We start from the raw sequence: 19620 nt of genomic DNA, 5'->3' as shown, positions 1-19620 counted from the left end.
AATTAATGTTTAAAAATCCATGTCTGACCACCGAGAGACACGAGTGAGTTTGACCTTAACAAGGCCTCATTTTCAGCTACCGGTTCTGAAGGGTCCAGTGAGCAAGAGGGTCTTTACAAAACTCCAGACTGGAATTTTTATGAAATTGTCAAAAGATCATTTTCAGCATACTAGTGGAGAAAATGCCTTTTATTGATTTTATTCCAAAAATTGCTTTAAAGAAATGAGTATTTTACCAACTGAACTGTGGAGTTTTTTATTTTTAATAAAGTCCTTTTAAGACTCGAAAGAAAAAATATTTTAAATTTTATATTTTGATTTCAAGCTGAAATACCTCTAAAAGACTGAGTATTGTGGAAAAAATATTAAAAAGTATTATTTTTAAGCAGGAAAGTACGAGGGTTGATTTTCCCCAGAGGAGCATGAATGGTCATAACGTTAAAGGACAAGGCTCAAGTTATTTTCTGTTCTAATCTCTGTTCTTTGTTCTGTTTGTATGTTCTGCAGGCTGTTCGTAATTCCTGGAACCTGTGGGAGATTGAACCAAACCTGAGAAAATAACATCCTCTCCTGCTCTGCCAGCTGTCCTTGAACCAGTCCGCCCAATGACGCAGGGGGCCCTCGGCTGGTCCATCTTTTAACTCGTTGTTCCGACAGCCTCCAGGTCTCTGCTGCTTGAAGGAGCATGTTGTCGATGCTCTCACTCTGCTCCATCATCTGGCTCAACCGGGGCATCAAGTTGAGGAAAGCACATTGGTCCAGCAACACCGGACAGGCAACACAGGCGTAGCAGCTTCAAAACGCCACCTTATCAACCTGTAAAAATGCTTTTAAGCTTCGGCTGACATTCTCACTCCCTCTTTCAATCCTCTGAACCACTGCACCAACTTGAGTGACTGGTTTCTGAGGACGTTCTCTACACAGAGGAACTCTTACTGCACCTGTTTTGAGTTTTGGAGTTCCATAAAACATGGCAGCAGAGGGATTCTACTACCGGGCACTCTACCCATTTACCAAGGACCAGGAAGAGGACCTGGATCTGCTGCCTGGGGACCTCCTGACAGTCGGCAGGGCCTCTCTGGTGTCAGTGGAGAACTATGAGGAGGGCTGTGAGGAGCATCCAGAGCGCCTGGGCTGGCTGCTCGGTTGCAACCAACGCACCAAGCAGAGAGGCGACTTCCCGGGGACATTTGTCCAGTATGTGGGCCCCATTAAAACGACTCCCCCATCAAGTCAGCCGAGGTCTCAGAGACCTCTCCCTGCTGTTCCTACTTTAGAAACAGCCCAAGGTAAGAGTCTGTTTGTGTTTTCTAATGGTATTTTCTTTAGCTGAGCCGTACATGTGCAGCGTTGATTGAATCTGACAACAGATAAGAAACTGTGCTTAGTAAAATTGTTTTTTTGGTCTTCCCCAGAAAAGGGAAGGCAGACAATAATGGTTGTGTACGTGTGTGTGTGTGTGTGTGTGTGTGTGTGTGTCCGCCTGTTTCCAAAGCATCTCATGAACCCCAGGACAAATTTGAATGCAACTTTCAGAAAGTAATTATTGGATGTACATCTACAGTTGACTAACCTTTGGAGTCGGCCTACTTCAAGATCGTTGCCAACTGACCTTAAAAAATCAACACAGAAAAGGCAACAACTCAGACAGTTTTACAAATATTGAGCAAAAATTACAAGTAGGCATGTGCTTGTATGAGCGTCTGCTAGTTTGATAACCTTAAGTAAAATTGCTATGATTTGACAGCATAGCAGTAAAAAAATCTATTAAAAATATATCATGCATATTTGCTTATATTTAAAAACAAATATACAATTGATATTTCTTTTCAAGCTTACATAATATCACGTATTGTCTAAATATGTTTACTGTTCACAAAAACGGGTTATATCATGTCATCTGGACAGCTTCTTTTTGGGAGAAACGTTTTGCCGTTCACATAAAAGACTTCATCAGTCTGAGGCCTGCCAACCAGATCTGTCTTATAAATAGCACCTCCTTGATGTGCTTCAAACCAGCCTGCTGTGGACTTCACAGAAACTGGCTTTACACATGCAAGAAGGGACCATCTGTCCAAAACAATCAATCAGACAATGACTACTGTTTGTTTTATTTTAGGTTGTGTTCTAACTGGAGAACGAGTCTTGTTCTTTGGGCCAGTGCCAATTTCTGTCCCTCATCACAGAGCGAAGAGGGGGAATTGGAAATACCATCCATCTGAGCATGTTGTGAGCATAACTTGAAAAATAAGTGAGGTATCAACTTCCATGTTGGTGTGTGGCTGCATCTAGACGTAAGAAATATTCCTTTTGAAAATAGTGTTCCCATGCCAAAATCCAAGATGGCCACCATCACATTTATGTAAACAGGCCACCCTGATCATTTAGTTTTTATATTACTTAAAAATATAATTTTCTCATATGATTAGGGTGTTCTGGTGGGGTGGCAGAAGATAAATCCATAATGTCCAAGGCCCCCAATGGCCACCCCCTGACTCCACCTTTGCACCTGAACATGGATAATATTGTTCCCTCCACTCGCCAGGATCCGTCACTCTGCTCTGCCTCAGACAGGCAACAAAACAAACGACCTTTAGTCTATACACTGTGTAATTCTACACATCTTGCACCAGAAACATTGTTTACTTGTATCCTCTCTTCAATTCCAGTTTAAAAAAATGCTCATTTTGAAAACTACAAGCGCTCAGCGACGGGGCACTGCAGCGTACCACTTGTTGATATTTGTACTGCTCTCACACCAAATTAGATTTTTCTGGACACATTTTTTCCTGAAAAACCTTCCTTTAGTTGTATAAAGAATGATTTCAGGTGCATCTATTTCTAATATTTTTATGTATTTTTATATTTAGGATCAAGGCTGTATTTTGATTTAATCACAACTATTTAGGATACATTTTAAACCAAAAATGAATTTAATACAATATGACCTGTAGTTAAAAACACTTCTAAATACAGTTTTTTCATGATACTAAGGATTTTGGATCCTCCAAATCACAGTTTCTCTGCGCCCGTCGAAGGCTGGATGTGTTGATAAAGTTCCCATCCGTCCGTTTGACCATCCGTACGTCCACGAACATTCTCTTGCCCATAACTTCTGATCTGCTCAAGATAATTTAATGAAACTTCATCCACATATGCATCGTCACTGGATGGAGTAGACTTTTGATTACCACAGCTTCAAGGTCAAAGTCACTGACCAAGGTTAAATGCTCTTCAAGGTTTTTGCTTGTCTTGGCCGTAGCTGTAGATTGCTGTGTTGCAGTATAATTGTTGACATAGTACAATGTGCATATTAGTGCTGTCATTTCTAACCTGGGCCCTAAGCTTGGCCCGTCCCGACCCAAATTTGGACCGGGCTGGGCCATAATAATGTGCTGGATGAGCGGGCCGAGTCAATGTTGGGCTTTTGATTGCGTCAGCGGATCAGCTGTGATCCAATTAATGACAATATGGCTTGCCATACAATCCAATTATATGGCAACATGGCTTGCCATACTTCACCAGCCACACACGGACATTTGACCGTGAGCTGAACAGCCTTGAAAGAGGTAAAAAGTTCAGTTAAGCTTCAGATGGGACTGTACTGCCAGGAAGCGATCCATCAGGCCAAATGGACGTTCATTCAGACGCTGCACTCAGCGGACGCGTGCGGCCGATGACCCAAACAAGTGAGATCCCAAAGCAGACATGTCAGAGCAGGGTCCGTGTCTGAACAATGCAGAATGCAGCAGAAGCAAGGATTTAATGCTCTTTGACGGCCATGAAAAGACAAACACCCCCTCAGCTCTGATCTTCTGCACCTTTTATTCAGCCGCACGTCCCTGACTGTTAATAACTATAAGCAGTCAAAGCTTAATTAAAAATGTTTTTTTTTTTTTTTTTATAGATTCAGACCTGTAATGACTGTTAATTCGTTGGGTTGGGTGGGGTTCGGAAATGATGGCTATGGGCTCGGTCGGATTTTTTGGGCCCAAATGCAACTCTAGTGCGTATGCAGTACTAATGTTTAGAATATTAGATTTGCCTATCTGCCCCACTTGCCATCACACATCTATTCACCTTATAGAACCATTCATCCAAATAGATGTTGATGTCAGCTATTTATTTGTTAGCAAAATATCTCGGGCTAACATCTGAAGTGGCAGTAGCTCAGACTCATTCACACAACACACATTCTGAGCGTGCCGATGTCACAATACTATGAGCTCACAAAAAACAGCTACAAATGTATCCATCCATCCATCCATCCGTCCGTCCGTCCGTCCGTCCGTCCGTCCATCCATCCATCCATCCCATCCATCCATCCATCCATCCATCCATCCATCACATTTACCCACTTCTTTCTTTTCGGGTCACGGGGGTCAATGGTGCCCATGTCCAACGGTCACTGTTCGAGAGGCATGGGACACCCTGGACAGGTCTCTGTCCATCACAGGGACACATGGAGACAAACGAGACAAACAACCATTCACACTCACACCTAGGGACAGTTTAGAGTTACTAATCAGTCTAACATGCATGTTTTTGGTCTGTGGGAGGAAACCGGAGTACCTGGAGAAAACCCACGCATGCACGGAGAGAACATGCAAACTCCATCCAGAAAGATCCTGGACCGGGATTTGACCGGCGGCCTTCTTGCTGAGAGTCAACAGCTCTACCAACTGCGCCACCGTGCTGCCCATCATTTTAATATAATATGATGCCAGTTTAAACTTTGGGATGAAAGGCAGTGGGTGCCAAAACAAACAAAAACTAGCCCCGGACCAGCTTTTCTGTTCATTTCTGTCTCTGTCCTGTCCTCTCAAACTGGCTGAGGCAGATGAACTCTCTTCCTGGTTCTGGTTCTTTTTTTCTGTTAAAAGGGAGTTGTTCCTTTCCACTGTTGCCCTTGTGCTGCACAGGATGAACAATTGAGATGGAAGTGAAGTTTTGAAACAATCTGCAGGCTTCCGTAGATAACTTGTACTACGTAGCATTTTATAAACTATGAAGATGTTGTCTCCTGAGATAAGACATTGGCTTTATAAATAAACTGAACTAAATTAAAACCTGACTGTGCAGTTTGACACAGAATATTTCTCATCTTGCAACAGAAATATGTGCTAACCAGAGATTTATTTATTTATCTTTTGTCCCTTGCCCCTCTCTGGCCTCACTTGAAATGCCTGCTGAAGTGAGCCACGGCTTGGCACTTCTGCAAAACTCCTCTCTTTATCTTTTATCTTTCTCATACCCCTCTGCTGCACCTCCCCTCCATCTTTCCTGTCCTCCTTCCTTTTCTGAAGCTTCTGTCCTCGTTTCACATGGACACAGCTGATACTGTCTCCAGACTGTGCTCGCAGAAAGGAGATGCCTCATCTTATTCTCCCTGCTCTCCTTCATCTACTGATAAAAAAAATGAAAAAAAAAACTTTCACAATGTCCACGGGGGTGGGGTTTGCTGAGACAGTACAGAAACTGAATAGAAAGGTTATGAAGAGGCTGAAAATAATTTTCTGTTTTTCAGTAAATGATGTAGCGTCCCAAAGAAAACTGTAAAATAGAAAAGTATTTTCAGCCTCTCCATAACCTTCCTTACAAAATTACTGATGGAGTTATATTAACCTCCAACCAGGGCTTAATTTGATCTGGGACCTGCCAGGACAGGATCCAGGAACTCTCTTATTTTGACAGGGTGTGTTCCGGTAACTGTTTGCTTTGATTCGGTAACGCTCTGGCTTATTAATAGTAAACTTATGAACAAAATCGACTGCCTTGAATAAATAAAACTTATATTGGATATGTAAACTGAAAATAATGACATAAACACTAATTTTAAACATAACAGCCACTTACGAGCTTCCTAATATCACAAATGAGCTGCCTCTTCAAGTAAGCATTTCAGCATCTACTCTTAAAAATATCTCCGCCCCTAAAAGTTCAGTCATGGGCAATTTAATTACCATAAAAACACAAAAATATAATTAAACATCTCAACTAAATTGCAAATCAGTTTTACAATTTAAGTAAGTCATTAATAAAAATTTTAATATTAAAAATATGAGAGAAATGTTTTAATGGGTAATCATGTCACGTACATCACGTATCAAAATAATTGTGCCAGTTTGTCAAAATAACAGCGATCATAATGTTGTAATGTCAGTCCAGTTTACTTTCATTAAAAAAAGTATTCTCATTGTATAGCTAATCAACAGAAAACTGAAGCACATGAAGGCAGTGGCTATGGAGATACTGGAGCAGGTGTGAGTGGTGGGGGTGAGTGTCGAGCTAACCAGGCTGATGTACCTGGGCAGGAGCCCACAGCCAGCCGTCATGAACAGCCTGAGGAGGAGCCAGGGGTTTAGATAAACATAGATGTTTAACAACTACAGTATTCAAAATTTTCTGTGGGAGGACCCCCAGACACCTCATGCCCCGGAGGGACATTAAATGTATAACAGATTATAAAGGAAGGAGCGAACAATGCCCCAAAGACCTATCTCTGCCTGATGCTTTCAACAAGTTCTATGTACGCTTCGAAGACCCGAACAGACCGTCCAGCACCAGACTCACCTCACCACCGGATGAAGTTTCTCAGCGTGACCTCAGCAGAAGTAAGGAGTATTCAGGAGGATTAACCCTCACAAAGCAACTGGCCCAGATTACACCCCCAGGAAGGTGCTGAAAGACTGTGCCGATCAGCTCTGCGATGTGCTGGCAGACATCTTTAACACCTCACTTACCCTGGCAACAGTTCCCACTTGCCTGAAGACCACAACCATCATCCCAGTCCTAAAAAGCTTTACAGTGACTGGTCTGAATGACTGAATGGCCAGTAGCCCTCACCCCGATAGTCGCTAAATGCTTCGAAAAACTGATCATGACCCACATCAAAACAACCATCAACATCAACAAGGACCCTCATCAGTATGCATACTGGGAGAATCATTCTACAGAGGACGCCATCTCCTCTGTGGTCCACACTGCTCTCACCACCTGGAGCAGGACTCGTACGTCCATATGCTCTTTGTGGACTTCACATCTGCCTTCAACACCATGATCCCCCAAACCTTGATGGACAAACTACTCACACTAGGACTAAGCCCCTCCATTTGCAACTGGGTCCTAGACTTCTTAACAAACAGACCACAGACTGTGAGGATCCACAACTTCTCCTCCTCCACAATAACCCTCAGCACTGGCTCCCCTCAGGGATGTGTGTTGAGCCCTCTCTTGTTCACTCTGCTCATGTAAGACTGTGCAGCTACCCATCCAGGCTGTCATATTGTAAAGTTTGCAGATGATACAGCGGTGGTGGGATGCATCACAAACGAGTCCAGCTACAGACAGGAGGTGGAAAATCTTGAGAGGTGGTGCAAGAAGAACAACTTCCACATCAGTGTGAAGAAGACGAAGGAGATGATTGTGGACTTCAGAAGGAACAACCCCCCACCCACCCCCACCCCCACCAAATATAGGAGGATCTGTGGTGGAAGTGGTCTCCAGCTACAAGTACTTGGGCATGCACCTGGATGACAACCTCAGCTGGAGCAACAACACCACCAGCCTGATCAAGAAAGCTCATCAGAGACTCTACTTCCTCAGACGGCTGAGATGAGCTGGTCTGGGAAGCTCAGTCCTCACCTCCTTCTACAGGTGTGCAGTGGAGAGCATCCTGTGCTCCAGCATCAACGTGGGGCATGGAGGCTGCACAGCTGCAGAAAGAAAAGCTTTGCAGAGAGTGATGAAGGCTGCACAGAAGTCTGTTGGAGTCGATCTCCCCAGAATAATCACTGTGGAAAAATCACATCATGTTGCTGCTGATCTGTTTCATGTTGCTGCTGATCTGTTTCATGTTGCTGCTGATCTGTTTCATGTTGCTGCTGATATGTTTCATGTTGATGTGTTCATGCGTGCTCATCTGCTCACACAGACTCATGTCCGTGCTGCTGTTCAACGTAATGTTTTTTTTGCTATTAGTGCTTATTGTATTTTTAGTTGATGTTTTTTTTAGTTCATATGTTAGATCTTATTACTGTTTTTCTTTTACATTTTATTGTTGGATGTAACTGGGACCCTGTGTACATAATTTCATTCCACCACATGTTCCATGTGTGGTGCGAAAAGAACCTTGAATCCTTGAAATGAAGCACTGCCCCCAAAACATTATTTTGTGATGTAGAAATTGTTGGATATTTTGCAAACTAAAACAAACACACTGACATGGGCAAGAACATTATCTCTCTGCCTTTGCCTTTCGGCCGCGGGCAATAATTATATGTTGGAGGCCCAAAGGGGTGTAAAAGATAACTGTGCGAGAGAGCACAAATGGCAGAGAGACATCGAGAGAAGTTGAGAGCCAGAGAGAGAGAATGTGGACGGAATGTGCTGACGAGACATTTCTCCTGTGAACACCCCAAATTAATAACCCGCAGAGAATCAGCCGAACCGGGCCAGGATCACGAGCCTGATGCCAAGTTCTAGCCAGGCCCCTCCAACACCCAGTGTAACAGCCCCCCAGCCCCTTCAACCTTGCCCCAACCCCAACCAGAGGCCAAAACAAGGCGTCGTCTGTCCTCTCTGGGCCGGGCTGAGCCGGGCCGGGCCTTGTACAGAGCTTTTGCTTGTTCAGTAGTTTTTTAATCCTTTATTGTCAGGAAAAAAGACAAACCGTAAGCAGAGCGGAGTGTAGGGCAGGAGGAAAGCAAGAGAGCAGATCTGAAACGACCAAAAGGAATAAAACTTCCACCTCTTTTTGTTCACGCTTCTCTTCTTCAATATGTTTGATTTTGTCTGTGGTGTTTGTTAAAACTATTTTTCTTTCACCGTTTTCTGCCTATAAAGTCATCTACCCATTATTATCCACCTGACAAGGGTCTTGCTCTTCTTTCAACTTTAATGCGGCCCGAACCGCAACGTGTCCCCCCCACAAATGTTATATCAAAACGATCGGCTCGGCACCGTGATGTGTGCCATTACTTTTATTGGCATTTAGAGTTACCATGGCAACAAATAACAGCTATTTTAAAGGATATTGAGCTGAAAGTTGGTGTAGTGGTAGCTGAGAGCAATGTCCAATAAATCCTGATTTCAAATAAATCATTCAAGATGGCCATCAAAGATGAATTTTAATGGCTTTAGCTCAGTTATTTTTACACATACAGAGCTGAAATTTGGATGTTCCTCATCACATTCTGAATCCAAATCAAAAATCCAAGATGGCCACCATAGCTTAAAGAAAATCATGCTATAACTGATTTTTTTTTGTTGTTGCCATTTTAAGCTGAATTTGAGCTCACCGTTTCAGCTACTGCTTTACTCATGTTACTGTTTTTCTAAGTTTAACATTTAGCATCTCTTCTTATTCTGATTGTTTTTAACTTCATCAAACCTGTGTCAGATTCTTCATGAAGTTTTTATTACTCAGAATTCACTGGAGTTTTTGCTAAAAAAATAAACTTCTGCAGTTTTTATGATGTGTCATTTGTTTGGTGAGTTTTTTTTAATGATTACTGAACAAAAGCTTAATTTTGATTCTCAAAGCCTAAAATGGATGTGCTTGTAAAACACATAAGTTTTAAAATGGACACCAAGCTCCTTCTAGAGCAGGCTCAGTTTTACTGAGCTCCTCCAAATCTCACCAGCTTCTTAAAACAAAATGTTCTCTGCGTCTCCAGCTGCTGCTTATCAGAGCAGTAGCCTAACACAGATTTGTCTTCTTGTTTCAGCTGCTTCCTTGCCAGACCTCAGTGAGCAGTTCACACCACCAGAGATGGCCCCCCCAGTCCTGGTGGGCCTGATCCAAGCCATAGAGAGGAGAGGTAAACCCCTGTCCAACAGCTGGCACAATCATCTGTCCTCTCACTGCCTGTCTGTCTGCATGTTGAGCTCCATTTAAAACTTTAAGACAGTTCTGACATGTGCACACGCACAGCTTCAGTTTAATTAGGTTCAGCCTCACAGAGAATCCTGCACAGGAGTTTGACTTACAGCACATTTTTATCAGCTGCTGCCAAAAGGCTGAGGCAGAAGAAGAGTTTTTACTCAGATAATTCTTACCTACTGGAATTTTATAAAGTGTGTGTTTGTACAGTGCCCTGAGATGACAAACTGAATTGAATTTTCTTTGTAATCACAACCCAGAGCAGTAAAATATTACCGTACTTTCCAGACTCTTGAGCACACCAGAATATAAGCCACGCCCACTAACTTTAAAAAGAAAATCAATTGTACGTATATAGGCCGCACTTGTGTATAAGACACAGGTGTCCACGTTGTAACATGAGATATTTACACAGATATATATTTTTAACTTTTAATTAAATATGCACAGGTAACATACACGAATATGTACAGTGATGAACACTGCCGGTAACACGGCTGGTAAAAAAATTAAATAAATACATTAGCCTACCAGGAAGTCATTGAACACCATCTTCATCTTCCTCCTGAGCACTAAAACCATTAAAGTCGTCTTCTTCAACAGCCTCAGAAAGACTTCATCACACACGTCCTCAGTCTCTGTTTCGTTGTTGCTTTCAGCATCACTTTTATCTCGAGGCAAATTTGTCCTTGAGCTTGTGTTGTCCTCTTCATCACACAGCTGCCTTTGAAACACGGTGGTGATAGTTCTTCACCCTGCTCCTCTGTCAGGATCCACTGTCAGGATCCACTGACATGATCCACTGTCAGGATCCACTGTCAGGATCCACTGGCATGATCCACTGACAGGATCCACTGACAGGATCCACTGACAGGATCCACTGACAGGATCCACTGTCATGATCCACTGACAGGATCCACTAACAGGATCCACCGTCAGGATCCACTGCCAAGATCCACTGTCAGGATCCACTGATATGATCCACTGATGGGATCCACTGGTATGATCCACTGTTGGGATCCACTGACATGATCCACTGTTGGGATCCACTGACAGGATCCACTGACAGGATCCACTGACACGATCCACTGTCAAGATCCACTGTCGGGATCCACTGTCAGGATCCACTGACAGGATCCACTGTCAGGATCCACTGACAGAGTTGATCAGAAGTTGCTCTGTGCATGCAGACAGTTTTCTCACCGCCAGTCATCCAAGCCTCCACCGAGCTCAGAGTGCCACATTAATGCACGATTCACATTTGAGTGGCTGAAAATAATTTGTTGTGCCCCCCAGGGAGGGGGGAAACCAAGTTTCATTGGTCCAATCTGACCTGTTCAGTAATTTCATTGATCAGATTTTTTTATTTCGACCTTTTATTTATATGGGTAGTCTCACTGAGTCACGAGGACACACCCCCACAGGACAGACATGTGTTGGACAGCTGTGTGAGTGCCGGGGTGTGACGAAGCTAAATGCTTTGGTGGCAAGAAACTCGTTAACCCGTTCAAAAATTTTAAAAAATCCATAAATTAGCAGCAGCATTGTATAAGCTGCATTATTCAAAGCGTGTGAAAAAAGTAGTGACTTATGGTCCTGAAATTACGGTAATGTTGATTTTTATTATTATTTTTACCAAGCTTTGACAGTGTTTACCTCTAAATGACAGAAATGTGCAGGAACTTTGTGAAGCAGTTAAAGCTGGATTTATGCTCCACGAGACGTGAAGAACTCTGCTCTCGCTGACGCAGTTGAGCTTTGAGAAGTGCACCAGGTTCACGCAGAACTTTTCTCACAGGGTTCTGAGTCAACAGTTGTGTGATTGGTCAGAACTTTTTATGTGCGTGTTTACGCAGAAAAGCAGGTGAACTGCAACGCTCTCAGCTCGCTGCAGCTGCTCCACTGGGACACAGATGTCTGAGGCTGTCAGAAAATAACACCGTCTTTACAGATATTTCAGCAGAACTTATAAGTACAGTATACTAATAAAGATAGTCTTATAAAGATAATTAAATAAATCTTATAAAGGTAGTCAAAGAGGTTGGGAATGGAGATGAGCATGGAGTAGCCAGCATGGCGACACAGGCGGCTCTTCGAGGCTGTGCTAGCTGTGTGGTTGTGTGCCTCTCCTGGGTGTAGGGACACGGTGTGCACTTGTTATTGTGCACCGTCGGTCGAAAGCAATGGCCGTCTCTCCATGACAAATTTGCGTGTGCCAAATGGTGTTTACGGTCTCTGTCTGTATAGTAAAAATGTCTGGTCTTGGTATGATTTGTAATGTAATGTATTTTCTGTGATCATCATTCATTCATTCAACCTTTATTTAAACAGATAAGTCACATTGAGCCTCAAAGACTTATTTACAAGTGAGACCTGTTTGGTCAGACAATAAGGGTGCGTTCACACCAGCCCTGTTTAGTCCGCTTTAATCGAACTCTAGCCCGTTTTTCTAGGAAGTCCGGTTCATTTAGGGAGGTGTGAACACGCCATCGAACTCTGTCACGGAACAAAACCTAGGTCTCGGTCCGGTAGAAGAGAACTCCAGAGCGGTTCGAGTGCAGTGTGAATGTAAACAGACCCGGCCCCGCTCCACAAGCAAGAAGTGCAGTACAGCACAGGGCAAACAAACACGCATTTCTCTGACCTCATATGGAGCCGTCAGCTGCCTTGTGTGAAAAACAATATTCTCCATGGTCTTCTGTCTCATCTTCTGCTCATGCTGGGCTAATTTTTGAAAAATGACAAAATATAACTCCTAAAACTGCTAAAACTTGACGCCACTCCGTTTTTGTTTTTACCAAATCTTTAAAAAAAGTGAAGAACAGACCAAGTTAAAATGTAAGTAGATCTCAGCCCTTTCTGTTTACTATGTAGTACCCCACTTAGTTTTATGCTACCAATATTGAATTTACTTCATACAACTAAACTCAGTATGAATCTGAACTAATGAAACAATTTGTCCACTAGTTAAAGGGTACGATTTCAACTGCAGATTTTGCCTAATGACCTATTTTTGTCTTTGTCAGGTCTGGACAGCAAGACGTTGTACAGGACATTCATCCCCACGGGCGTGGACAGCTCAGAGTACACCCTGAGTTCAGGTGAGTAAAATGGAGTCACTTTATGTTTGTGTTTCATATCACACAGGATTTGTTATTCAGCCTGCTTGTTCTTGTTTATATGCATTCATTATTTCTGTTCTTTGGTCTCATTAAAATAATACCAGCCTGAGCCGTAGTCTTGGCAGTGAATCTGAACATTCATATATTTACTTTGTACCAAAGTAAAATATTGTATCTGAGAAGCATTAATCAGATTTTTTTTCTGCAGGAGAGCTAGAAAGCTCATTTGTATCCATTTGCCTGAAATAAAAAAACAACTGAAGCATAACCATAATATTAAACTTGATCCATCTGTATCTGCTTCTTCCTTTCTGGGTCGCAGAGGTCACTGGTGCACATGTCCACTGGTGCACATATCCACTGGTGCACATATCCACTGGTGCACATATCCACTGGTGCACATATCCACTGGTGCACATATCCACTGGTGCACATGTCCACTGGTGCATGTCATGTGTACCCTGCCTGTACAGCCTGGACAGGTCTCCAGTCCATCACAGGGACACATAGAGACAAACGAGACAAACAACCATTCACTCTCACACCTAGGAACAATTTAGAGTTACCAGTCAGCCTAACATGCAGGTTTTTGATCTGTGGGAGGAAACTGGAGTACCTAGAGAAAACTCGTGCATGCACGGAGAAAACATGCAAACTCCACTCGGAAAGGTCCCTGGCTGGGATTTGGTCCCGCGACTGTCTCATTGAGAGGCAGCAGCTCTACCAACTGCACCACCGTGTCGCCCTTAAATCAACTTCATTTTCTGTAACTGAATAATTATTGGAGCTTAAAAGTGAAGGGTCACTGAATCTGTTATGATTCACATGTTCCTGTGGTCATTTGTCAGAATTTTAGTTATTTTCTCCCATACAGAAGGCAAACATGTTATTATTATTATTTTTTTATTTTTATTTTTTATTATTTTTTTATTTTTTATTATTAGGGCAGCATGGTGGCTCAGTTGGTAGAGCTGCTGCCTCTCAGCGAGCAGGTCCTTGGTTCAAACCCCGGTCCGGGGGCCTTTCTGGGTGGAGTTTGCATGTTCTCTCTGTGCATGCGTGGATTTTCTCCAGGTACTCCAGTTTCCTCCCACAGTCCAAAAACATGCATGTTAGGCTGATTGGTAACAGGTGTGAGTGAGAGAGTGAATGGTTGTTTGTCTTGTTTGTCTCTCTGTGTCCCTGTGATGGACTGGAGACATGTCCAGGGTGTCCCCCGCCTCTCACACAGTGACTGCTGGACATGAGCACCAGTGACCCCCCACGACCCGAAAAGGAAGAAGTGGGTAAAAGACAATGGATGGATGGATTATTATTGTTGTTGTTGTTGTTGTTGTGTCCATATGTACATCCATAAACTTTTTCGTGTCCCGCCCACACCACCTGAACCGCTCAAGATATAATAATGAAACGATACACATATGCAGGGTCACTACACAGAGTGTCAGGTGCACTTTCATCACCCTGGATCCAAGGTCAAGGTCACAGATCAAGGTCAAATGTTATATAAGGTCTTTGCTTGTTCAGACCATAATTTCTGATCCACTTAAGATAATTTAACAAAACTTGATGCACTTTTGTATCACCACTGCCTGGTATGTTGTGTACACTTTTCATCACCCCAGCTCTAAGGTCAAGTCTTATACAAGGCCTTTGTTAGTTTGGGCCTTTGATATAGATTGCTGTTTTGTGTTATAATAGTTTGTCAACAGACATGTAATGCACCATACAATGTAGCCTTGCTGACTTAAGTTTATTTATTTTATGATTCTAGAGAGTGATCTTACTCAGGATGTGGGTCACCTGTCTGAAAGCATCCTGTGCTATCTGAGAGACCTCCCATCACCCGTCATCCCTGCATCTATCTACTCCCATCTACAGCAGCAGCTCCACCAGCAGTCGGCAGGTGAGTCGAGTCTCATGTGGAGGTGCATAATGTTACTGCAGTCACTGGACAGTAGTGTCTTCTGGAGAATCTTTTAACATTTTATTTATTTATTGTTGTAATAATTCGTCAGCAGATCTTTAAATACACAAATTAAAGATTTTCCTATGATACTGTTCTCTGTTTTTAGAAGCACCTGTGATTTTTTTTTTTACTGCCTTAACCAAGGATTTAGAATAGAACCAGCCTTTATTGTCCCACGGATGGGAAATTCCAGTGTATCAGCAGCAACAGATAAAAAGAAAAAAAAGTTTGGAGCAGTGATGGTTGTAGAGTCTAACAGCTGCTGGGAGGAAGGACCTGCGGTAACGCTCCTTTGTGCATTTAGGATGCAGTAATCTGTCACTGAACGAGCTCTCCAGTTCAGCAACAGCTTCATGCATGGGGTGGGAGACGTTGTCCAGCAATGATGTTATTTTAGCTAGTGTCCTTCTGTCTCCCACCACCTGCACTGGGTCGAGGGGGCGTCCAAGCACCGATCTTGTTGAGCTTATCTAGCTTCTTCTCAGCTGATGATAAGCTGCTGCTCCAACACACAACACCATAGAAGATGGCTGATGCCACTACCGAGTCAAAGAAGGTCTTCAGGAGCACCCCCTGCACTCCAAAAGACCTCAGTCTCCTCAGCAGGTAGAGTTTGCTCTGACTCTTCCTGTAAAGTGCATCAGTGTTGTGAGACCAGTCCAGTTTATTGTTCAGGTGAACACCCAGGTACTTGTAAGAGTCCACAATCTCGATGTCCACTCCCTGGATGTTCACCGGGGCTAGTGAGGTGGACCTGCACCTGTGGAAATCCACCACCAGCTCCTTAGTTTTAGCAGCGTTGATCAGGAAGTGGTTCTGCTGGCACCAGTCCACAAAGTCTTGAGTCCGCTGTCTGTACTCTGAGTCGTCCTCACCTGTGATGAGGCAGACTATGGCAGAGTCATCAGAAAACTTTTGCAGATGGCAGTGTGGGGAGTCGATGGTGAAGTCTGCAGTGTAGAGGGTGAAGAGGAACAGTGCCAGCACCGTTCCCTGTGGGACCCCCGTACTGCAGACCAGCCTGTCAGAGACACAGCCCTGTGTCCTCGCATACTGTGGGCGTCCAGTGAGGTAATCCAGTATCCACTGGGACATGTGGTGATCCACTCCTGATAATTCCAGCTTGTCCTGCAGAAGTCCTGGCTGGATGGTGTTGAAAGCACTGGAGAAATCAAAGAACATGATCCTCACAGTGCTTCCAGGTTTCTCCAGGTGGGTCAGAGCTTGGTGCCTGAGGTAGATGATGGCGTCATCCACCCCGATGCCAGGCCGGTAGGCAAACTGCAATAGATCTAATGAAGACCTCACCAGGTGGCGCAAATGGTTGAGGACCAGCCTCTCGAGGGTCTTCATCAAATGTGAGGTCAGAGCCACCGGCCTGTAGTTACTGAGGTCCTTTGGATGTTTGGTTTTTGGTACCGGTACCACGCAGGAGGTCTTCCACAGTTGTGGTACTTTCCCCAGCTTCAGGCTCAGATTGAACGTAAATCCCATGACTTAAGTTTTAAGACAGGGATAGTCAGTATATCAATTTATTTTACTTTATTTATATAGCACCAATTTGCAACAAAAATCATCCCAGGACACCATACAGTCAAAATCATACATCCGAGTTCAAAACCAACCATAGACTATTGAAATAAAACAATCACATTCAGGATCTTACAAAAGAACGTTTTATAAAAGGTTGTTGATCCTGAAATCTCAACAGATTCCCCATCCTGAGCAGCCCGTTGGCGACAGTGGAAAGGAAAGACTGTCTTTTAACGGGAATAAACCTTTAGCAGAACCAGGACGAGTGGCCATCTGCGCCGGCCAGCTGCCTTATAGAAGATAAGGAAAGAGACGGACAGTGCTAGGACAGATGCACTGACACTCACATTTGGACTCTTTTGAACAACCTCAAAGGCGTTAAAATACCTTGAAACTAACAAAAGTAATCAGAATACCTGACCATAGGAACATGTTTAACTCCAGTTCAAGCAAAGGTCTCACACAATGAGTAACACTTGGACTATGTGTTGTAGAAGGTCTGACACAATTAATTTCAGTTAAATATCTGTAAAACTAACTGAGTTATAGGCATTTCTGTGTTTTTAAGGCCAGTTGGCTGTGGTAGCCATCTTGATTCAAGTTAACTCCGAAAGGCTATTAGTTGTAGATTTACATGCATTGATTTATTTTCTGCAAATTTTATTTAAATCCATCCTGTGGTTCACAAGATATAATGCTAATAAGTGCTCAAATGGGCAAAGGCAACATTATCTACCTTTACATTGTGGTGGCGGGCAATACAAATGCATGTGCATGCTTCCTTCAGCTTCTGTAATCGCATGCAAATCATTTGTAACCATGTGTTCAAGAAAGAAAAACACAAAAGTCACTGAAATAACTTAAAACTGGATAAAGTACTTATAAGGCAAAAACACTTAAAGTCAACTAATAAAAATCAGTCATTGCTTTAGAATTTTGGTTCAACAGAATAAAAAAACATGAACATTGTAATAAACATCAGAATCACCTTTTTAGAGACTGAAACGTTGTCTCTGTGCAGTTTGGTGTCATGGTGTGTACCACATTAAACACAAACCACAGAAAGATAAGAACAGCGTAGCCTTAGGACCTTAAAATAAAATGTAAGCAGCATGTTAAAGGTTAAGGCATAAGACCATCTCCAAGCAGCTTGATGGTCCCGTGAGAACTGCTGCTCAGATTATTCACAAGTTTAAGGTTCACAGGAGGACTGGGGACAACCTCCCTGGATGGCTGCAAGAAGAAAACTGATGAGAAACTGAAGAGACCGATAACACAAATGAGTCCAGAACAGAAAGACAAAGACACTAGAGTTGAACACTAAGAGTTGAACTTCAAGGTCAAAGGTCATCAGGGTCAGATTGCACAGTCGGTCACTGTTTGAGTCAAAGTGAATGTAATGGAGGAAGTTTGAGATGGACACCAAGTCATGAAAAAACTAAACAGGGATTTTCCTAAATGCTTTTTGACAAGTCACAAAGCTTGCAAGAGAATGACCTTCAGATTAGACAAAACTGAAGATTATTTTGCAACAGGTCCCATCAGATCTATGTTCACAGCCTCAAAACCAAAGCACCAAGAAGAAAAGAACACGGTACCTAGAGTAAAACATGGAGGAGGCTCGGTTCTCTTATGGGGCTGCTTTGCTGCATCTGACAGGGGGTGTCTTGACTGTTCAGGGTGAAATGAATCATTCCTTGACCAATTTCTTTACATGGCTCTTTAATGGATCCTCTTTGGGATTGTTTAAATCAATTTCCTAGATGGAGCTGTTTCTGGTAGCCATGACAGAGAGATAAGTCTGTCCGTTGAGAACTCCACTTCCATCCCCGTCCACCACCGCCTCACCCTGCAGTACCTCCTGACACACCTGGACAAGGTTGCCCAGGCTCAGGCCAGCAATGACCTGGACATGCACACTTTGGGAAAGATCTTTGGGCCCCTCCTGGTTCGGACGAGCCCCTCCATCTCTGGGTAAGATGTTTTCATCCTTGAACTGATCCTTGTGATCATCTGTGTGTTGAGTTTGGCTTTGAAAGTGATAATGAAATGTGTTCAAGTGGTTGTTTCACACTGCTGATTGATTGATTGATTGACTGTCAGGTTGTCACTGGATGAGGATTTCCCCTCCTTGGTGGTAGAAAGGCTGCTGATAGAGAGAACTCTTCAACAAGCCTGTCTGCCTCCAGGTAAGTCGTCTTGTTTTTAAGATGATTCAAACTGAACCAGTTTGAATGAAACGTTTTTGTTCGTTATGTGTATGTTTGTGTGCTTTTTAGTTCCCCCAGTAAAGCCAGTCAAGTCAAAAATGACACCATCAGCCGTGACGGACTCGAACAGCCTGCTGAACGATGCTGAGTGGTACTGGGGAGATATTTCTAGGTAAACTATTTAAATAGACTTTTGTGGTTCTAGACTGTGATTGTGTTTAGGTGATTTGTAAATATGCTGCTTTCTGTTCAGAGAGGAGGTGAATGAAAAGCTACGAGACACTCCTGATGGCACCTTTCTGGTCCGAGACGCCTCCAGTAAACTGGAGGGGGAGTTCACGCTCACCCTCAGGTAAAGCCACAGTGGGAACAGAAAACCAACATGGAACTAGAGAGATTTTATTTTCTGCTAAAACGATGTGTTTAGACTTGAATGACATGAAATCTGATGAGCAGTGAGTGAAGTGAATTGTTAAAGGCCAGCACCCACCAGGTGCAGGAGTGTGGTGGTCTGTATGCTAATCCTCTCTCTCCTCTTCTGAAACAAAGAATCCAATTTCTCATCAAAGTCCTCCCTCAGACGGTGTTTCTCCATCTTCTCTGCCTTTGAGCTCCACCTCAAACAGAAGCCGCAGCGTCACAATCTCATTGTTTTGACTCAAACACTGAAAGTGACTGAACTAAACTACACCCCAACTGTAAAATCCAATCACGCTGTCACAAATCTCTCACGTGTCATTACACACTCCTGTTCTGTATCGCTGCCGAACGTCCTTCAACTTCCACGTCTTTTTCTTCCCGTAGATTTTTTTGCTTCTTGATAACTTCAGGCCTCAGTCAGTCGGTTGATTGTTCAGTGTGTGTGTGTGTGTGTGTGTGTGTGTGTGTGTGTGTGTGTGTGTG

The 19620-nt window shown here is 43.3% G+C and overlaps 1 protein-coding gene across 1 annotated transcript in view; it reads left to right on the top strand.

Annotated features, from left to right (window-relative positions):
* Positions 1-886: 886 nt before the first annotated feature.
* The window catches only part of pik3r2 (phosphoinositide-3-kinase, regulatory subunit 2 (beta)), a 30113-nt gene continuing 11379 nt past the window's right edge, over positions 887-19620 (top strand). Inside the window, exons 1-8 of the mRNA XM_037682086.1 lie at positions 887-1289; positions 9729-9821; positions 12910-12984; positions 14780-14911; positions 18271-18481; positions 18611-18696; positions 18787-18889; positions 18971-19069. Of these exons, the coding sequence (XP_037538014.1) occupies positions 971-1289; positions 9729-9821; positions 12910-12984; positions 14780-14911; positions 18271-18481; positions 18611-18696; positions 18787-18889; positions 18971-19069 (1118 nt within the window). The 5' untranslated portion in view covers positions 887-970. The remainder of the gene's footprint in view (positions 1290-9728; positions 9822-12909; positions 12985-14779; positions 14912-18270; positions 18482-18610; positions 18697-18786; positions 18890-18970; positions 19070-19620) is intronic.

This window comes from Nematolebias whitei, chromosome 9 (genome assembly GCF_014905685.2).
Source record: "Nematolebias whitei isolate Nwh7 chromosome 9, NemWhi1, whole genome shotgun sequence".
In the NCBI taxonomy this organism is placed as follows: domain Eukaryota; kingdom Metazoa; phylum Chordata; class Actinopteri; order Cyprinodontiformes; family Rivulidae; genus Nematolebias; species Nematolebias whitei.
Note: the sequence above shows the minus strand (reverse complement) of the source record. Positions and strands in the feature narration are given on the sequence as shown.